Below are 19,027 nucleotides of genomic sequence, written 5' to 3' on the forward strand. Positions count from 1 at the left end.
GACCTCAGATTCCACCTCTGTAGAATGGGAGCAGTCATTTCTTCCTCAACCATTTCTTCCTCACAGGGTTGCAGTGAGGAATAAGGCAGGGCTTGGAGGGTGGTAAATACTCCATACAGGGCAGCTGCTAATATTATGACTATGTGGTATTGGTAAACTGTTCTGAGACCCCTAACTTCATGTCTAATGGAATAAAAGACAAATGCTGTTCACTTGAAGTAAATTTTAGCTTGAAATTCATTTGATAAAGTTCTTTAAGCTGGGCTAGATGAGAAAAGCAAATATAAACCTCTTTGTCCTTTTCTCCTCTGCTATACTAACCTTCCCTCTTAAAAGAGATGTTTTATACATACTACTGTATATAGAAGATAACTAATAAGAACCTACTGTACAGCACAGGGAACTCTATTCAGTGCTCTGTAAGGACCTATATGGGAACGGAGTCGAGAAGAAAGTGTGAATATGTGTATGTATGGCCAGTTCACTTTGCTGTGCAGCAGAAACTATCACAACACTGTAAATCAACTATACTCCAATAAAAAAATTAATTAAAAAAATAAATAAAATGCCCTGGCCTTATTCCAAACAAACAAACAAACAAAAAAAAACAAAAGAGGAGATGTTTGAAAAAGTAGCATCACTTCTGACCCTTGATTGATGACCTGGGACCAACATTCTGGGGCAGGAATAAGGAAATAATTTGAATAACAAGTTCTAGGACTATAATTTTCACCAACTTTAAAAAAAAAACAAAACTTCCTAGTAAACTGAAGTCAGCCCAGATGATTAAAATGTAAAAACCTGCCTATGGCTGAGAAGACTTAAAAACTGCAAGGACTTCCCTTGTTTCCATTTCCTGCTCTCACAGGTGGCACACTGTTACCTGGCAGAGCTCCTCAGCTACATCCAGCATTCCTTGTCGAAAGAAGTGCTCCACCATCACCTCATTGAGAAGCCTTTGGCTGTCTGCCTGCCAGCAGCCATCTATTCCCACACTGCTAATGTCAGAATCAAAATTCTGAAAAACAAGAAAGCACGTCATGAATTGACCAGGATACATCACTTGGTATGTTTTCACCCCACCTAACTTAACAGAAACAATGGCCTTTGTTTCACTCTGAGACGCCTCAAATAAGTACCCAATTCCAATTCATCTGTAGCCTATGACAGGAAGTAGCTTTTCCATTGCTCTTTTCTAAAACTTGCCACTCTCACTCATTATCGCTGGGAGGGTAAACAAGCACATTTTTTGAGGGTATTTTGGGGAAATACATAAATTTAACAATGACTTCTGTGAGTAAATTGATTTCTAGGTATTATACAATAGCAATATTTTCAGAGGTGTGCAGTGATCCCTGTAAAAGCATGTTCAGTGCAGCACTAACAGGAAAAAAAGAAAAAAGAAAACCCATTATGTCCAGCATAGGATTATTCAATAATCCGTGGCACATCCCAACAACTGCTGTGCCAAGGTGGAGACTGGGGATAGGAGAACGGCCAGATAGTTCGAAGAACAGGCTCTGGGGCCAATCTACCCGGGTTTGAATCCTGGTTCTATCTTACTAGATGTGTGATCTTGGCCAAAATTACTCAAGGTCTGTGAACCTCAGTTTCCTTATCTTAAGCAGAGAAAAATACTTTTATGGGTTGAACTGCATCCTTTCACAATTCCTGTGTTGAAGTCCTAACTCCCAATACTTTATAAAGTTAAAATGAGGTCATTAAGGAGAGCCCTAATCCAACAGGACTGGTATCCTTATAAAAGGAGGAAATCAGGACACAGACAGGCATAAAGGGAAGACCATGTGTTACAGACCGAACGTCTGTGTCCCTCCCAAATTCCTACATGGAAGCCCCAGCAACCAGTGTGACTGTATCTGGAGACAGAGTCTGGGAGAAAGTGCTAAAGGTTAAATGAAGTCCTAAGGGTTGGGCCCTAATCCGGGAGGCCTGGTGCTCTTGTAAAGACAAGGAACAAACACCAGGGCTTAGCTCGCTTGCTAGCTCGCTCTCCACCACATGAGGACACAGCGAGAAGGTGGCCATCTGCAAGCCAGGAAGGAGGGTGTCTGCCTTCAACAGGCAATGAATTGGCCAGCACCTTGATCTTGGACTTCTCAGTCTCTAGAACTATGAGAAAACACGTTTCTGTTGTTTAAACCACCCAGTCTATGGAATTTTGTTATGGTAGCGCAAGCAGAGGAAGACATCACATGATGAAACAGGAAGAAGATGGCTATCTGCAAGTCAGGGAGAAAGGCCTCAGAAGATACCAACCCTGCCACACCTTGATATGGAACTTCCTGTCTCCAGAACTGTGGGAAAATAAACGTCTGTGTAAGCCACCCAGTCTGTGGTACTTTGTTATGGCAGCCCTCATAAATTAATATACTTCCTTACTGGTTCAATGACATGGTAACTGCTACAATGCTAGTATTACTATTCATAATTAAAAAGTGAGGTTCATTGCTCTGTATCTACTAACATGGAAAAATGTCCATAACACCTTAAGTGAAAAAAAGCAACTTCTACAAAACTACAAAGTTATGACTCCATTTGTTAAAAAAAAAGAATCCTTAAAAACCCAACCTGTCTCTCCCACTGAATGCAGTTACAAAATCAGGACTGAAACAAAAAAGTGAATAGTAGTAAGTGGACTGGGGAGGAAGGCAAAGAGCTGGCAGTGAGTTTACTACTTTTCTCCCTCCAGTATCTCTTAGCCTGGATGCAATGCAGCCAGAACCCACAACTGGGCACCCGGGATGTAGACAGAGCGCTCCAGGAGAAGCCCTTTGGTGCTGGCGTGGGGAACAGGAGTGTATTCTCCTACCACATAGAGAGCGGGGGGAAATCGTGTGCTTTTTTCCGTCCCTTTTCTTGTACTGTAGCCAGTAGTTAAATCAGTTTCTATTTCTACCCTTCACAGCAGTACCTAGATTATGTTTGACTGAATAACCATGGGACAAGAATCTTGGGAGAACTTTAGAACTCTGTCTACCATAGCAGGAAGCCTAAAACTCTGAGGCACCTTTAGAAAGGGATCCTTCCTCTCCAGTCAGAGAAGCTATGGTCCCAAGAGCGAGGGGCAAAAACCCCTCTTGCATCTTTTCTCTCTGTCCTTCCACCTTGTAGCCCCAGATATAGGCAGAGTTACGGTAAATATACAGGAGAGCAGGGTAGGTAAAGCCCCGGATTTCTGGCTGGGTGACTAAAAAGGCAGCCCCAGAGAACCATAAAGTAGCAGGGAGATCACAGAGAGGAAGGAACGCAGGAAAGTGATCCCCCCACCAAGTTGTTTAGGAACTCCTGGGCTCACCCTCAAGTTATACAGGCATGGGTCTGACCCTCAGCAGCATACCACAGACTTTGAAAACTGAACTAAGAGACAGCCCTAGTTTCCAGGTCCCAGGATGGCCACTGGTCGGCACACAAACAGAACATATCTGAATAGCTCTGTAATGGCTTTGGAAACGAAGCTGACATTGAAACTATTTTAAAACTCAGAGAAGACTGAGGAGCCCGAACCCAACCAGGTCAAGTCCGCTAAAACAAAAACATCAATATTCTCCACAGAACTTAAATAAGACCCAGAGGCTCAAAACATAATATTAAAAATGTCCAAAATACAATCCAAAATTATTTGTCATATGAAGACCTAGGAAAACCTAAATTCACATAAGATGTTCAACAGACAACAATGCAAAGATGACAGATGTTGGTATCATCAAAGACGTTAGAACAATTATAAAATTGCTTCAAGAAGGAAGGGCAAACACTTCTGAAAAGACAGAAAGTCTCAGCAAGAAACAAGACACAGTAATCAAAATTAAAAACTTGTTGCATGGACTCAACAGCAGAACAGAGGTGACAGAGCAAAAGTCAGTGAAGATCAATAGAAATGATCTAATCTGAATAACCAAAGATTGAGAAGAAACGAACAGAGCCTCAGGGCCCTGCATGACAATAACAAAAGATCTAACAGTCATGTCAATGGAGTGCTAGAACAACAGAAGAGGATAGTGTAGAAAAAAATGTTTTTAATATTTCCCAAACCTGGCAAAAGACATAAATCTAGAGATTCAAGAAGCTCAACAGACTCCTAAAAGGATAAATTCAAAGAAATCCACACTTAGACACTTCGTAATCAAACTGTTAAAAACTTAAGACAAAGAAAAAATCTTGAAATAGTTATCAAGAAAAGTGACGCACTACTTACAGGGGAACTATGATTCAAATGACTACAGATTTCTCAATAGAAACCATGGAGACCAGAAGAAAGTGGCACACTTTTCAAGTACTAAAAGAAAAGAACTGTCATCCCCAAATTTTGTACCAAGTGAAAATATCCTTCAGGAATGAAGGTGAAATAAAGACATTCTCAGATGAAGGAAAGCTGAATTTGTTGGCAGAAGACCTGCTCTAAAAGAATCGCTAAAAGTTCTCCTGATTGAAGGGAAATTATACTAGAAGAAGACAACTCGGAACATCAAGAGTGAAGGAAAAACAAAGCTACCTCTGAAAGCTTTCCCTGCTCAATTTTACTTCCACCGCCTTATCTTTCATAGGCATTACCCCCTGGTAAACCTCTTGCATTTCTTTCTTTCTTTCTTTTTTTTTGAAGCACATGAATTTAATTAGACGAGATCATTTAGATTTACTGAAATTACAATCTTAGTCAATCATTGCTTAAATACAGTCCACACGACACAGGATTATTTTACAGTACATACACGAACAGGTAGTAATAGAACTGCAAACCACCTACCATTTACGATCACTACAATGCAGGAGAGCTCTCCTCTCCAACAGTAAGCCCATTTTTCTTTAAAGAGCTATCTCTTCTTAGGTGTCAAGTCAGTAGCCTAAAACTAAATGTGCACATTAACATTTGGAATTACTCAGACAAAAACAAAAAGCAAAATTATTCTGAGTCTTCATTTTTCTTCATTTTCTTTTTATAGACCTCTTTCTTGGCCTGGTACTTAATCTAAAGAATGGAAATAATACAGGGTATCTAGGTGCTACAGCAATAGTCTCCGTGCCCATACTGAATAGACTATCTAGCACTGAAGAAAAGCCAGAATTGTTTGGATAAGGTTCTCTAATTTCCCATCTGCTTATCAGATTCCACCTGCTGAGAGAGGACTTCATAACAGTTCATCAATACTTTTAAGCAAATTATTATATCTTTATGCTGTCTATGACAACTAGAACACTAGAAGTGAAGATGGTGCTATGTTGTTCCTCTTCTGGACTAAGGTACAAGCCTAGAAGGGTGACTGATGTACACTCTCCCATATTTTATTTCCCCTGACAAATGCCCATTCAAATGACTAAAGGAATGGGTATCAGATGACAGAATTTATTATGAACTCAGAACTCTGCCTATAACTGTATAACTGTCTGAATGCACCCTATAAGCAAGAATCACTGAGACTGATTAAGATTCCTCACTGATCTATCAGCCTCATTCACTCCAAATACAACCTTCAGATTTCTACGTATTCATTTAATGATTACTCCCCAACCGCATCAACCCCCAACAGATTTATCAGGTGTCTATTATTCTGCAGGAAAGAAAGAAAAAACTTTGGAAGACACAATGGTCAGCTCAAAGCACAGACCACATTAAAACAGACAATTCTTTTGGTAGTATATACTTAGTCAGGATTTGAATAGCTACCACCAGACAGTAACTGCTCCAATCAAACAAAACAATTCCTTTAAATCTTTCCTTAATATACATACCAAAGGTAAATGTTCATCTAGAAAACTTGATGACTTTAAAATGAAAGAGTCTAACATTTAAACAAATTTAGATGGTTTTACAATGATGCTCTTCATGTAACTTTATTCCTATAATGTGTACCATGGTCACTACTACACAGGTGGTAAGAAAAATTGAATACCCTTGTACTCAGGATACCTCTACTACATTCAAGTTCTAGAACTTATTTGCTAGTCTTGGAAAATACAACTAAGCATGAATAAGCAATGCATTCGATGAAAATTTCTGAGCTCCCTTCTACCGTTCTGATTTTCCAGTTTAAACCACTGAGGTCGATAAGTAAATTTTTTTCATAGCTTATTTTCTGCTCACATGCAGTAAAAATTAAAGCTAAAATTATATATAAAAAAAAAAAGGTTGAGGAAATGCAATATAGTATAAGAACTCCTTTTGTTTTAACTGCACATTCTTACTGTTGCATCAGAGCAAGGATCAGTTCTAGCCCCTGTTGCTAGGTGACCAAACTCATTTGCATGGCTGCCCAGGAAATCAGCAGCACCGCAAACCAGCCAAGAAGTGGCTAGTGACGAGAAACATCTGTCTATTACCACTTCTGTTTCACTATACTTTTTCCTTTTATATTTTTAAAGGAAAAGAAAAAAAAAGTGGAAAGATGTTCTTAAATGTGAAGGCAGGATTCAAAGAAGAATCAAAAGCAGAAAAGCACACATTCAAGGGTGTGTCCGCCTAGAAAAGATATTATGGCTTAAAAAGAGAAATCAGGACACATAAATTCATACACCACCTCATGTACTTTTAGTATCATTCACATTTTTGATGGGTTAAAAGTTTTAAAATCTGGAAGCTAGGCAGAGGAGGAGTAAATGACTTTAACAGACCATCACTATGAAACCATGAAATCTAAAACCATCCTACCTCTCTGCCGTATCATGAACATGCTTACAAATTGGTTAGATTTAAGGACTGGCTTTCATTGCTCACCATCCATTTCTGAAACACATTTTATGAAATCATAATTATTGAGCAGGCAGTGATAACCATACACGATAAAACTCAGCATTTGTTTTAGTTCCTAAGTGCCAACTCTTGAATACTGTTCATTTTTTTTAAACTTCTCCATCTACTTTTGAAGAAAAATTGGCCTGTGACCCTAACTGTGTGCTACTGTTGTACCCACCAGGAATCAACTTCCCTTCTAAGCACCCAGTTAATCTGATTTAGCAGTGAGAGGTGAACTGCAAAGCATATTTAAAAGAGAACAAAAAGACCTGGATTCTGGTTCCACGCAGGCTGGGAAAAGCTACCGACTTCACTACAACCCCCAAGAGATTAGTATCCAAAAGAGGTTTTTTTTAAAAAAATTCCTACCAATCAATAAAAAAGACAAATAACCCAGTAGAAAACAATGGACAAATAACCAAGAAATTCACAAAGGAGAAAATTCACATGGTCAAACATATGAAAAGATGCTCAACTTCAAAGATGATGAAGGAAATGCAAATTAATACAAATGGATACTATTTCACATCCATCTGATTGATTTAAATTTTTTAAAAGTCTGATAGGGCTTCCCTGGTGGCGCAGTGGCTGAGAGTCCGCCTGCCGATGCAGAGGACACGGGTTCGTGCCCCGGTCCGGGAAGATCCCACATGCTGTGGAGCGGCTGGGCCCGTGAGCCATTGGCCGCTGAGCCTGCGCGTCCGGAGCCTGTGCTCCGCAATGGGAGAGGCCACAACAGTGAGAGGGCCGTGTACCGCAAAAAACAAAAACAAAAAACAAAAGTCTGATAATACCAAGTGTAAGTAGGAATTGAGGAAACAGAAACTGTTATATATGTTCAGTAGGACTATAAATTGTTATAAACCCTTTAGGGAAAAATTGCTAAATTTTTACTAGTAAACTTAGTAAAGGTGATGATGAGGTATATGCCCTGTAATAAAATAATCCGTATGTAGGTATACATCAGACAGCAGTGCTTTGCCAACTATGGGTTGGAAAATAAATTTAGTAGTGTCTCATAATGAGCATTTATAAATGTTGCTCCTTTTAGACATTCCAGTCTCTCCTCTGCATGACATTCATACCTCTCCTTTAGTTTTCAAAGTTAAGAGATAGGTAGATTAGCCAGATCAAGAAAGGTGGGGGGGGTTAGGGGGTGCACACTGATAAGTTATTTCTTTATAAACAAAGAGGTGTCATGTGGCGTGGCCAGACATGTGTCAAACTACTCTGTTGGGCTTTTAAGATCCTTAAAATGCCCCACAATCTAACCACCTGTCACATTTACATCCCCGTCCTTCACAATTATTTTACATGTTATTTCACATACCTTTCTGCTCTGGTCAATCTGCTTCCCCAACTTCCTCCTTATCTGAACCAACTACAGAAATCTGAGTGACTATTTTACTAATTCTCCCAAAGAAGGCACATACCTCTTACCACTCTAGAAGCACAGGACAGAAATTCATACATACAGTGGGTGCCCTCAGGGCACCAGGAATTAATTCTTTCAAAGAACTCCAGCTGGGAAAGGCTCTTCAAAGTCTTAAAATCTGGGCTTTTATCCCAGCTCTTCCATTTGCTTTCTAGTTCTGTGATCTCAGGCAGGTTACTTAACCAAAGTCTTGGTTTTCACATCTGTGTATGCCGACCACAATCTCTACCTCACAAGGTGTTGCTAACGACTAAATTAAATAATGTACATGAAGATATCTACTATCAGTACCTAGTCCCTGGTAAGCCTTCAATAATACAGATGCTGAATCTGAGGGCCACGCCTTGCCACCAAATCTTCTGATTCTACATTTAAAAGAGCTTCATTTTAGAAAACATAAATAAAAATAAAAATACAAAAGCACTTTAACAGAGGCATTAATAATAAATTCATTAATTTAAAGTCACCTGAATACTATTACAGACTGGATTAGTTGGCACAGCGTAATAGGGATGGGGTCTGTTTCCCCTCTCAACCCAACCTAGCTTGGATGCTAGACCAAGCAAGCTGCTTCCTCTCGACACAGGCAAAAGTGGGTTTGTGCCCCCTCCAGATCCAGTGGGGCTCTCTGATCCTGTATCCTAATCTGAGACTTGACTGCAAAGGTCCAGGCTTTCCTCTGTGGACTAGACTATAATTCAACAAATAATTATCATTACCAACTAAATAATGTAGTTTCATTCTGCTCAGAGCCTAAAACTAATAACGTAATGGGACACATGGCAGAGAAAGCGGAACTCAACTCCTCTTCTGAGAATGATCTCCAGACTGAAAAGGACAAAACCAATATCGTTTCACGGAAACTGAAGCCCAGTACAAGTGAAGAGACCCAGAGAGCAACTAGCTGCTTAAGTCAGGACTCTTGGTTCCTACAAACAGAAATCTCTTTTGCCCAAGCAAGTAGGATTTAAAAGGAGGCACAGGGGCTTCCCTGGTGGCGCAGTGGCTGGGAGTCTGCCTGCCGATGCAGGGGACACGGGTTCGTGCCCTGGTCCAGGAGGATCCCACATGCCGCGGAGTGGCTGGGCCCGTGAGCCACGGCCACTGAGCCTGCGCGTCCGGAGCCTGTGCTCCGCAACGGGAGAGGCCACAACAGTGAGAGGCCCGCGTACTGCCAAATAAAATAAAAAGAGGCATAGGTAACCAGGGGTAGACAGGAGGATAAACGGGTCTCAAAAGATCTCCCCTCCCTTATTCTCGCGACATGTAGGTTTTGCTTCCCACAAGAGACCAGATTCTTTCAAGGGCTACTAATCACTCCAGGGCTCACATATTTTCAGCCCTTCTTTCCATAAGGGCTCTAATGAGAAAGATCCTAGGGAAGGACGTTGAGGTACCCACCCTGGAGCAAACGAAGGTGGCCAAGCCTGGATGGCTCAGGCCCATCCTCACACCATGCAGCACTGTGGCCAAGGTGGACACGGTATCGAGAACACGGCTGCTCCTATTCAAACCACATAATTTAAAAAGAACAGCTTCCATCCTGACCACAAAAATATGGGATTTTTATTAAATGCCTTGCTAGTAGTTGGTGGCGGGGGGCGGGGGGGGAAGGCGGTTAGTTTGACATGTTCTATTTTTAGGGAATTTGTTCCTAGCTTCTAATCACTGTTGCCTTTTTATGACTTTGTTCAACATTCCTTTTCAATAATTCTAAAAATTCCACCCAAAACATAAATCAAATTATCTGCCTATATTTCAGAACTCAAAACTTAGCTTTTTCATCTTAGACTAAATTTTCTAGCCTTTTTAATTGCCTTCATTTCCTTCCTTAATCTCCTTCCTTCGTTAACGTCTCTCTACCACAAGGATTTATCCATTACATAGTAAGAACTTTAGAGCCAACCTCACCCACTCAAACCAAATGACTTTTTAAGGCTGAAGCCCCCAAATTTTCTCCTGCCAGTATCTTTTTCTCCTCTCATACCCCAGTCATACCTACATAAAAGGCAGTTCCAAACGGCTCACCCAGAACTATCTTAAAATATTCTCGATTTCACTTTTTACAGCCTTACTCCATTTTTTTTAACAATCACCATGTTGCCTCACCAGTGCAGATGCTCCATCTAGTGGCAGAAGATTTTCCCCCTTAAAACATGACCAGCCCTGCAATGGCCTAACTGATTTCCTAGCACAGCACAGTGTTTAAGAACAAACGCTTGAGTGATACCTCTTCCCAAACATCAATTCACCACTTCCAAGCTGTACACCTGGGGTATGTTACTTAGTATTTCTGAATCTTAGTTTCCTCATATGTGAAATGGGAATAATGCACGTGCATCGTGGGCTATAAATGTACATAAAGCTCTCAGCTCAGTGTCTGGAACACGGTCAACACTCCATTAAGTGAGAGCTGTATTTTCCTACTCCTGACTTCTCCTTAGTCTAATTTCATCCTGTCTAACGAAGACAAGCAAATGCTCAAATGCTTTCATCATTCCCTCCCTTTCCCCCTCATCTCCTTGGAACAAACCCTGACGCCTTCCATCACTGGCCTGTCCCCAGCCTGATCTTGTCCTAGTCCTGACAGGGGCAGCCACTCCAATCCAGTCAGTCCCTGAGAGTCTTTAACAGGAGTCAAGCATTTTCTCAGCTGTTCAGCTCCTTTCTTGGTGCCACAGAAGAACCACACCTCACTGCTCTGCTGCTCTAAATCTTACCCATTCTTCCAAATCAAATTTAAAATATCAACTCCAGAAACCTTTGATTTTTTTTTGCGGTACACGGGCCCCTCACTGCCGTGGCCTCTCCCGTTGCGGAGCACAGGCTCCAGACGTGCAGGCCCAGCGGCCATGGCTCACGGGACCAGCCGCTCTGCAGCATGTGGGATCCTCCTGGACCGGGGCACGAACCCGTGTCCCCTGCATCGGCAGGCGGACTCCCAACCGCTGCGCCACCAGGGAAGCCCTTCCTTTTCCCTTTTATAGTAAGCAGAGTCCATCCTATGCAAACTTACTTTATGTTGCCTCGGAATCTTTCCAGTTCTTTTATGTGTACAAAAAGCACCCTTACATGAACAAACTAGACCACAATCTTCTAAAGAACTGTACGTTTCACTTTCCACTGTCCCACAGCAAATTTTAGACACTTTAAAATCTTAGCACTATTTCACACACACACACACACACACACACACACACACACACACACACACACACACGAGTCTAAAGCAATAATTGTTTTTATTGACTTTTCTTAGGAATTAAACTTTAAAAAAATCAAAAGACTAAGTAAAACACTAAAATACACTAAACAGGAGAGAATTCTAGATTTTCTTAAAATAGAGAAGGAATTTAAAAATTATAAAATAAATATTAAAAACACATTTAAAAAATTTTTACCACAAAACCCAATGGTTGTTGTTATTATATATTATAAACTATGATTATACTACAAGCATCTGGAGATAGTCAACACGTTAAAGCACAAATCTTCAATAACTTTTTATGTTGGCAATAATTAAAAGCCAGAAAATGTCTTGGTTAACATCATAAACTTCTCTTCTGTGTACATTTTCAGCGAAGTGATGACTAAAGAGCTTTAAAAGGAGCACTGAAACATTAAAGGAAAAAATAAATCATTTAAGCATGTCAAAAATTTACTGAAGTTCCTCACTCAACAACCAACCTGCTCATAAAGGAGTCACCGGCTTCTTTACTGTCCTCCTCTCAGCAGGGTGGGAACATGTGTCCATAACATGGTACTCACAGGCCGCTGGATGACATTCCAGTTTATTACTCAAGGCTGTCTGTTGTGTAAAGGCTTGAGCCACAATGGCTTCAGCTTCATCCTGTTTGTTTACCAGTCCACACAAGTCCACCCAGCCTTTATAGCAGGCGGCCCCGGAAGCTTGCACAAATTTACCAGGTGCAAACTAGAAGAGCCCGAAGACTTTACAAGGCAAAGGAGTCTTGACAACAACAGCCAACACAGAGTTCCTCATACGCATGGGAAGCTCATGTACAAGGTCTAGGTAGTTCTAGCAGGGTAACAGCTTCGTTTACAGCTGAGGCTAAGTAGATGCCCCCACCCCACCCCAAAAAAGGGGAGAGAATGCACTGGAAAATGTTAGCGAACTGGGCTAAGAGATCCAAGCTTTCTGCTGTGCCCCGGGACTATAATTCAACAAATATCACCACCATCAACTTAATGATCTTATTTCATATGATAGATCAGAAGAATCTAGAAGCCGGGTCACCTAGAACCTAAACTACTTTCACAGGAACATAAAACCTACCAAAAAAAAGAGAAATTACTTGAAAAAGCCCTTATAACTTCCAAGTACCTGAAAAATGTCTTCAAAAGAGAAATGAGTAAATTAAAATATTTAATTAGCAGCATTCACCTCAAACACATCCCCCCTAAAAAAGTCAGAATATAGATTACTCACTATGTATTCCCTTGTTATCCAATCTCAAAAAGAGAACTTCCATTTCTAGCACCAAATACATTTAAATGCTTTGCCTCAAAGATTAGTCAGAACATGATAACCCTTGTGAATATCTATAAAGACTTGCCAGGTCGGGAGGAAGACATGTTTAGCAAGTCACCAGTAGCTGGGGGACAAGAGTGAAAGAGGGTTCTGATGATAATTATGACAGGACAAGACATAAGCTAGGAAATGAGGACATATGGTCACCCTACCAGTGGCAGAATGCAAAGCTCCTGAATTATTTGCCCAAATGTTCCAAATCTTGGTGGCCAGTAGTCCGCACACTTGAGGTGCGACTGCTGAGGCCGTTCCTACCTATTCCCAGAATCTGGGCTCTTTTCTCAGACGCTTTCTCTGATTGGCTGCTTTGGAAGCTTCAGCTATTCTCACTGTCATGGCATGTTCTGGTCCTGCTGCCCCCTGACACTGGCATAACTGCAGGCAGCCTGGTGGTCAATGCCTCCAGGAACCTCCTGGGGTCTGAACCATCATTAGAACGCCTTGGTCACTGTCAGCCACCAAAATCCGAAGCTTCCTAAACACCACCAGCAGTTACCTCACCCTAAAGAAACAGAGGGTTCCTCACCCACAGTGATTTAAGACCACCTCTAAAGTGCCCCCGTCACCATTCCAGGAGGTCTTTAAGCAGCACACGCCAACAATCACTTCACGCACCAGCTGACCGCATCCTGCGCCACAGCCCCCAGAAGGCTGAGGCTGAAGCCACTTCCAAGCTGTGTTTGCTCCCCTGCAATTAACAAACAGGCATCACAACCTCAAAGCTATTTCGGAGCACACTTGCTGCCTTCCCAGCCCCTGCTGGCAACGGCCATCACTGACCCAAAAATGAGGCTGCTGCCGCCAACACCACTCCTCTGCCTCTGGCTGAGGTGAAGCCCACGGCGCTGTGGGAGTGGTGAGAGCTCTCCAAAGGGCACTAACACTTCCGAAGGCACAGCTACCCAAACAGTCCCCCGAGCCCCACCACTCACAGTCCTGTCACACCGTGCCTACCAGTTAACCACATCTCCTTACAAGCATCTAGTGCTCACTGAGGCTGCCTCGAGCCTAGCTTTTCAACACTGCTGCTCTGTAGGATTATTTCTAACAGACTTACCCACGAGTTACAGCCACTCTCTGGATTCCACGAGTTTCTACGTTACAGCTACTGTTCTCGTGTATACATATGGAGCAGCTCATAAGACCGGTTTTACTACAAACAGCTCTCCCCAAAAGTTCCTCCTACCCTCCCGGAAGTTTACAATGTGTGAACAAAAATGTCCATAACCAGTCACAAACTCCCCAACGTTTTACTATTTCAAACTCCTCTGAAAGAGTCAGAGGTATCACACAGTAACCTTAGGCCACTTCTCTTAGTCGCCACTAGGACTATGAACTCCAAGGGCAAAATTGGCCCAGTGCTAAAAGTGAAAACTGCTTAAAAGCAAACCACCAAGTTAAAGATTTAAGAGATGTCGCAAGAGCAACTATATTCCAATAAAAATTAAAAAAGAAAAATCGCCCAATACAAGTGACAGGCTTTGCTAGCTAGCAACCAACCCACTCACACAGAAAGCAACACTGGAGAAAAGTGACTAGCACGCTCACAGGAAGACAACAAGAGTTAGAATGATGCAGGGGAGACAGATGCAAGCGTGTTATCCTAATCATCCCATAACAGAGGCAGAGTCATGGCCTGGGAATTACTCAGGAAGTAGGAAAAGTTACTTCTATAAACAAACTCCCTCATAGTAAGTGAAAATTTCTTGGAAATTTACTCATCGTGACACTAGGAGCGGTAATCATTTAAGCAAATGGGTAAAAAACAAGGCTGTAAAAAGGGAAGGTTTTTGGTTTGTTTTCTTTTTGTTTTTTAAATAACAGCAACAGGGAACTTGAATAACACGGTAAAACCAGATGTGCAAAAGTTTATGAAAAGCAAGGATAAAAGAAACAACATAAAATAATCTGAGACAGCTAATGTTATTGAAGCAGTGACAGGAGATGAAGGATGACGCTAAAGCACGCCAGACACTCCCCTCAACGCCATACCTTATCAATGGCTTTTCCAACCCGAGAAACACTGCTGTGGATGTCTTTGTGGTCTGAGGCCAATTTTTGAACAGTATCCTTTATTCTCTTACAGCACTGTGTCAAAACAAGTGAAAGCGTCCCTGATAATTCAGCATCTTGACCTATAAAAAAAGAAAGAAAGGAAGAAGACTGGTTATTCACAAAAGCAAACCCAAAGATGGCAAGTTACACATTGGCCCTTTGGAACATGAAAGATGGAAGTAAAGTGAAGAAAAATCAGTGTCTGCTTTGAACAGATGGTCACATTCATAGATAATATTTTTCAAGTGAATTCTAAGAAAGCTATCTTAATTTTTTTATTGTTTGGAATAAATTTTAAAATTTTACCATGAAATAAATCACTTTTGTAATTACTAAAATCAGGAGACAATACTACTGTGAAGGCATTTTTCAGAAAATATGCCTACATGAATAAACTCACTTCTTCAATCCACTGAAACTGTCCAAGGCATTCCCACATTTTGATTATTACTAAATTTCCTAAAGAGAGGTAAATCTAAATGCTTTATGTTCTACATAAAGAAGAAAAAACAAACTTCTTTGGATACCATGATGAAAACAGTGAAAAGAGAAACAGGGCAGAAAAGAGTTAACATACCCCCACCTGTAAGCAAGAGTGAGCCACTCTGAACCAGTTAGGGGGTAGGAACCCTCCTGAAATCCAAGTTCCCAGATGCCAGCCGAGGGTCAACCTTGCAAGCAGGCCTGGAACCGGAGGGCTCCTACCACCCTAACTGGTTAAGAATGGCTCACTGTGCCTAAACTGTTTGTATAGTGTGGTTTGTGCTGAGCTACTTTTCTTCTTGGCATCCCTGGACTTTTGGTATCTGCTAGACAGAGGGGGCCTGTATGACTAGTACCCAGTAAACACCTGAATACTGTGTCTCTAAATGAGCTTCCCTGGTAGGTAACACTTCACACTCATTAGGATTTGATGTTAGAGGAATTAAGCGTGTCCTGTGTGACTCCACTGGGAGAGGACTCTTGGAAGCTTTCTTCTGGTTTCCTCTGGACTATGTCTCATGTGACTTTTCCCTTGGCTGATTTTTGCCTTGTGTCTTTTTGCTGTAATAAATGTTAGCCCAAAGTATGGGTGTGACTACCTGCTGAGTCCAGTGCATCCTCCTGGTAATCGCTAGAACCTAAAGGTAGTCTTGGGGACCCTGACACACACAACTAATCAACTGGAAGTTACTACCGTTTATATCCTCTTTCCCTGTGTTACTTCCTCAGGAAATAGGGAGGAGGAAGAGAAAGAGAAGAACCAAGAGAGGACAAATTCAGTTATACTTGTCAATTACCTCATAGATCTACACATCCATACCTGTAAGCAACAGACCTGGCTCCTGAAATCCTGCTCATACCGGTGGTTCTTAAACTTTAATTTACATCAGGAATTTGGCTGCGCTAAGACCCAGCGCAGCCAAATTAAAAAAAAAAAAAAAAAAAAGCCTGACCGTACAGTAGCCTTAGGATGTTTATTCATTCCACAGCTATTTATTGGGCACTCGATTATGTGACAGGTACAGAAGTGTCCGGGCAAAAATCTCTGCCCTAGAACCTACCTTCTGGTGAGGAAGATAAACACAAAGTAAGTCAATTATACAGTACGACAAAAAAGGATACGTGCCACTGGCAGGGGTCGGGGGAAGCAGAGTGAAACAAATGGGGAGGGTATGTGGCTTGAGCAACTGTAACCTTAAACAGGTGGACATCGTAGGCCTCACTGAGAAAATGACATCTGGGCAAAGACTTGAAAGAAGCGAGGGAATTAGCCATGTGGAGACCTCGCGGGGGGTGAAGGGTAGCAGAATACGCCACCCCAAAATCGCTTCTTTGGCGTAAGGATGATTTTGACCTGATTATTCTGAGAAACAGCAGACACAGAAGCTCTGAAAACAGAGTAGAAGTTACCCTTTGGTAAAGGAAACATAAATTTATAAAATAAATCTCCATTTGTAAGGGTATCTCCCTCTCTGTACCAGGCAGAGAAGAATGGCTCTAAACCTCTAAAGAAATCTTTGATCATGACGACAGCTCAGGCTTAGCTCTGTATAACACACCTCATCCTTGCTTATTGTGCTTTTCCTGGTAACCTCTCCATTACTGGCCTCCCCATACCAACCTGTCCTTTGTCTTCAGCTGAAGATGGTATTTAAGCCTGAATTCTAAGCCACCTCTTTGAGTTACTCATTTTTCCCTGAGAATCTCCCACACACACATGAGGTATACATGTTAACAAACTGTTTTTCACTGGTTAATCTGTCTTTTAATATAGTATTCTCAGCCAAGAACTTGCAAGGGTAGAAAGGAAATTATTCTTCCTCCCCTACAGAGGAAAGCATTCCAGACTGAGGGGGACAAAGCCCTATTGCAGAAATATACCTAGATTATTCAAGAAATAGCAAAGAGGCCAGTGTGGCTAAAGTAGATTTCTGGCAAAGGAAATCAGGAGGAGAGGAAGCCCAGGAGACCGGGGCGGGAGTCCCGATCTTGTAGGGCCTTTCTGGTACTGTAAAGTCTTTGCCTTTCACTTTCTTTGAGTGATAGGAATGCCCATTGCAAAGTTTTGAGCAGAACAGCTACATAAACTGACGTAACATTTTAATACAGTCATTCTGGCTGATGATAGGAGTACAAGACAGAAGCAGGGCGATGAGTCAGGAGGCTGTGGCAGCAATCCAGATGAGAACAGTGGCTCAGCCCAGGGTGTTAGGTGTGGAGGTGGTGAGAAGTGGTTGGATTCTGGACATATTCTGAGGGCAAAGCCAACAGGATTTTGACTGGGTATGATGGAAGAAAAGGACTCACAGATGACTCCAAGGTAAATAAAGGGGGGAAAAAAGTTAAAAAGAAAGTCATATTGAACAAATGGTGCAGGGATAACGAGCTATCCATATGCAAAAGAATCATACCATAGAGAAAAATTAAATCAAAATAGAATGAAGACTGAAATGTAAGAGCTGAAACTATCGAATTCTTGGAAGAAAGTGGGTGCATTCTTGACCCTGGATTGGGCAATGGTTTCTGAGATATGACACCAAAAGCAAAAGCAACCAAAGAAAAAATAATTAAATTGGACTTCATCAAAACTAAATTTTGGGGGCTTCCCTGGTGGCGCAGTGGTTGGGAGTCCGCCTGCCGATGCAGGGGACACGGGTTCGTGCCCCGGTCCGGGAAGATCCCACATGCCGCGGAGCGGCTGGGCCCGTGAGCCATGGCCGCTGAGCCTGCGCGTCCGGAGCCTGTGCTCCGCGACAGGAGAGGCCGCGGCGGTGAGAGGCCCGTGCACCGCAAAAAAAAAAAAAAAAAAAATGGGCAAAGAATCTGAATAGACATTTTTTCCAAATAAGATATACTGGGAATTCCCTGCTGGTCCAGCAGCTAGAACTCGGCGCTTTCACTGCCGTGGCCCGGGTTCAATCCCTGGTCAGGGAACTAACATCCCACAAGTTGTGTAGTGCAGTCAAAACAACAACAACAAAAAAAGATATACAAATAATCAATAAGCACAGGAAAAGGTGCTCAACATCTTTAATCAACAGGGAAATGCAAACCAAAACTACAGTGAGAGGGACTTCCCTGGTGGCACAGTGGTTAAGAATCCACCTGCCAATGCAGGGACACAGGTTCGATCCCTGGTCCGGGAAGATCCCACATGATGCGGAGCAACTAAGCCCGTGAGCCACAACTGAGCCCAAGTGCCACAAATACTGAAGCCTGCGTGCCTAGAACCCATGCTCCTCAACAAGAGAAGCCACCGCAATGAGAAGCTGGCACCCCAAGGAAGAGTAGTCCCCACTCGCCACAACTAGAGAAAGCCTGTGCGCAGCAACGAAGACCCAACGCAGCCAAAAATAAATAAATAAACTACAGTGAGAAACCACTTCACACCCACTGGGATAGCTATAACAAAAAAGATGGACAACAACAAGTGTTGGCAAGAATATAGAGACTCAGACCCACATCCATTCCTGATGGAACGTAAAATGGTGCAAAAGCGGTAGAAAACATTCCTCAGAAAGTTAAACAAAGTTACCACATGACCCAAGAATTCCACTCCTAGGTATGTACCCAAGAGAAATGAAAACGTATGTCCATACACGAACTTATATATGTTCATAGCAGCATTTAATAGCTCCAAAGTGGAAGCAATCCAAGTGTCCAAATGCTGAATCGATAAACAAAATGTGGCAAATCCATAGGACAGAGTATTATTCAGCTATAAAAAGGAATGCTGATACATGCTACAACGTGG

General features: G+C 42.0%; 1 protein-coding gene across 3 annotated transcripts in view; it reads right to left on the minus strand.

Annotated features, from left to right (window-relative positions):
• The window catches only part of RMND5A (required for meiotic nuclear division 5 homolog A), a 59,470-nt gene that overhangs the window by 25,417 nt on the left and 15,026 nt on the right, over positions 1-19,027 (minus strand). For all 3 annotated transcript variants that reach the window (XM_027129116.1, XM_027129115.1, XM_027129117.1), the window contains exons 2-3: positions 14,728-14,870; positions 884-1,018 (exon numbers count right to left, since the gene is read on the minus strand). In XM_027129116.1, the coding sequence (XP_026984917.1) occupies positions 884-1,018; positions 14,728-14,870 (278 nt within the window). The remainder of the gene's footprint in view (positions 1-883; positions 1,019-14,727; positions 14,871-19,027) is intronic.

The sequence above is a fragment of the Aethalodelphis obliquidens genome, unplaced genomic scaffold (assembly GCF_003676395.1).
Source record: "Aethalodelphis obliquidens isolate GAN/ISIS:26980383/991018 unplaced genomic scaffold, ASM367639v1 scaffold35, whole genome shotgun sequence".
NCBI classification, from domain to species: Eukaryota; Metazoa; Chordata; class Mammalia; order Artiodactyla; family Delphinidae; genus Aethalodelphis; species Aethalodelphis obliquidens.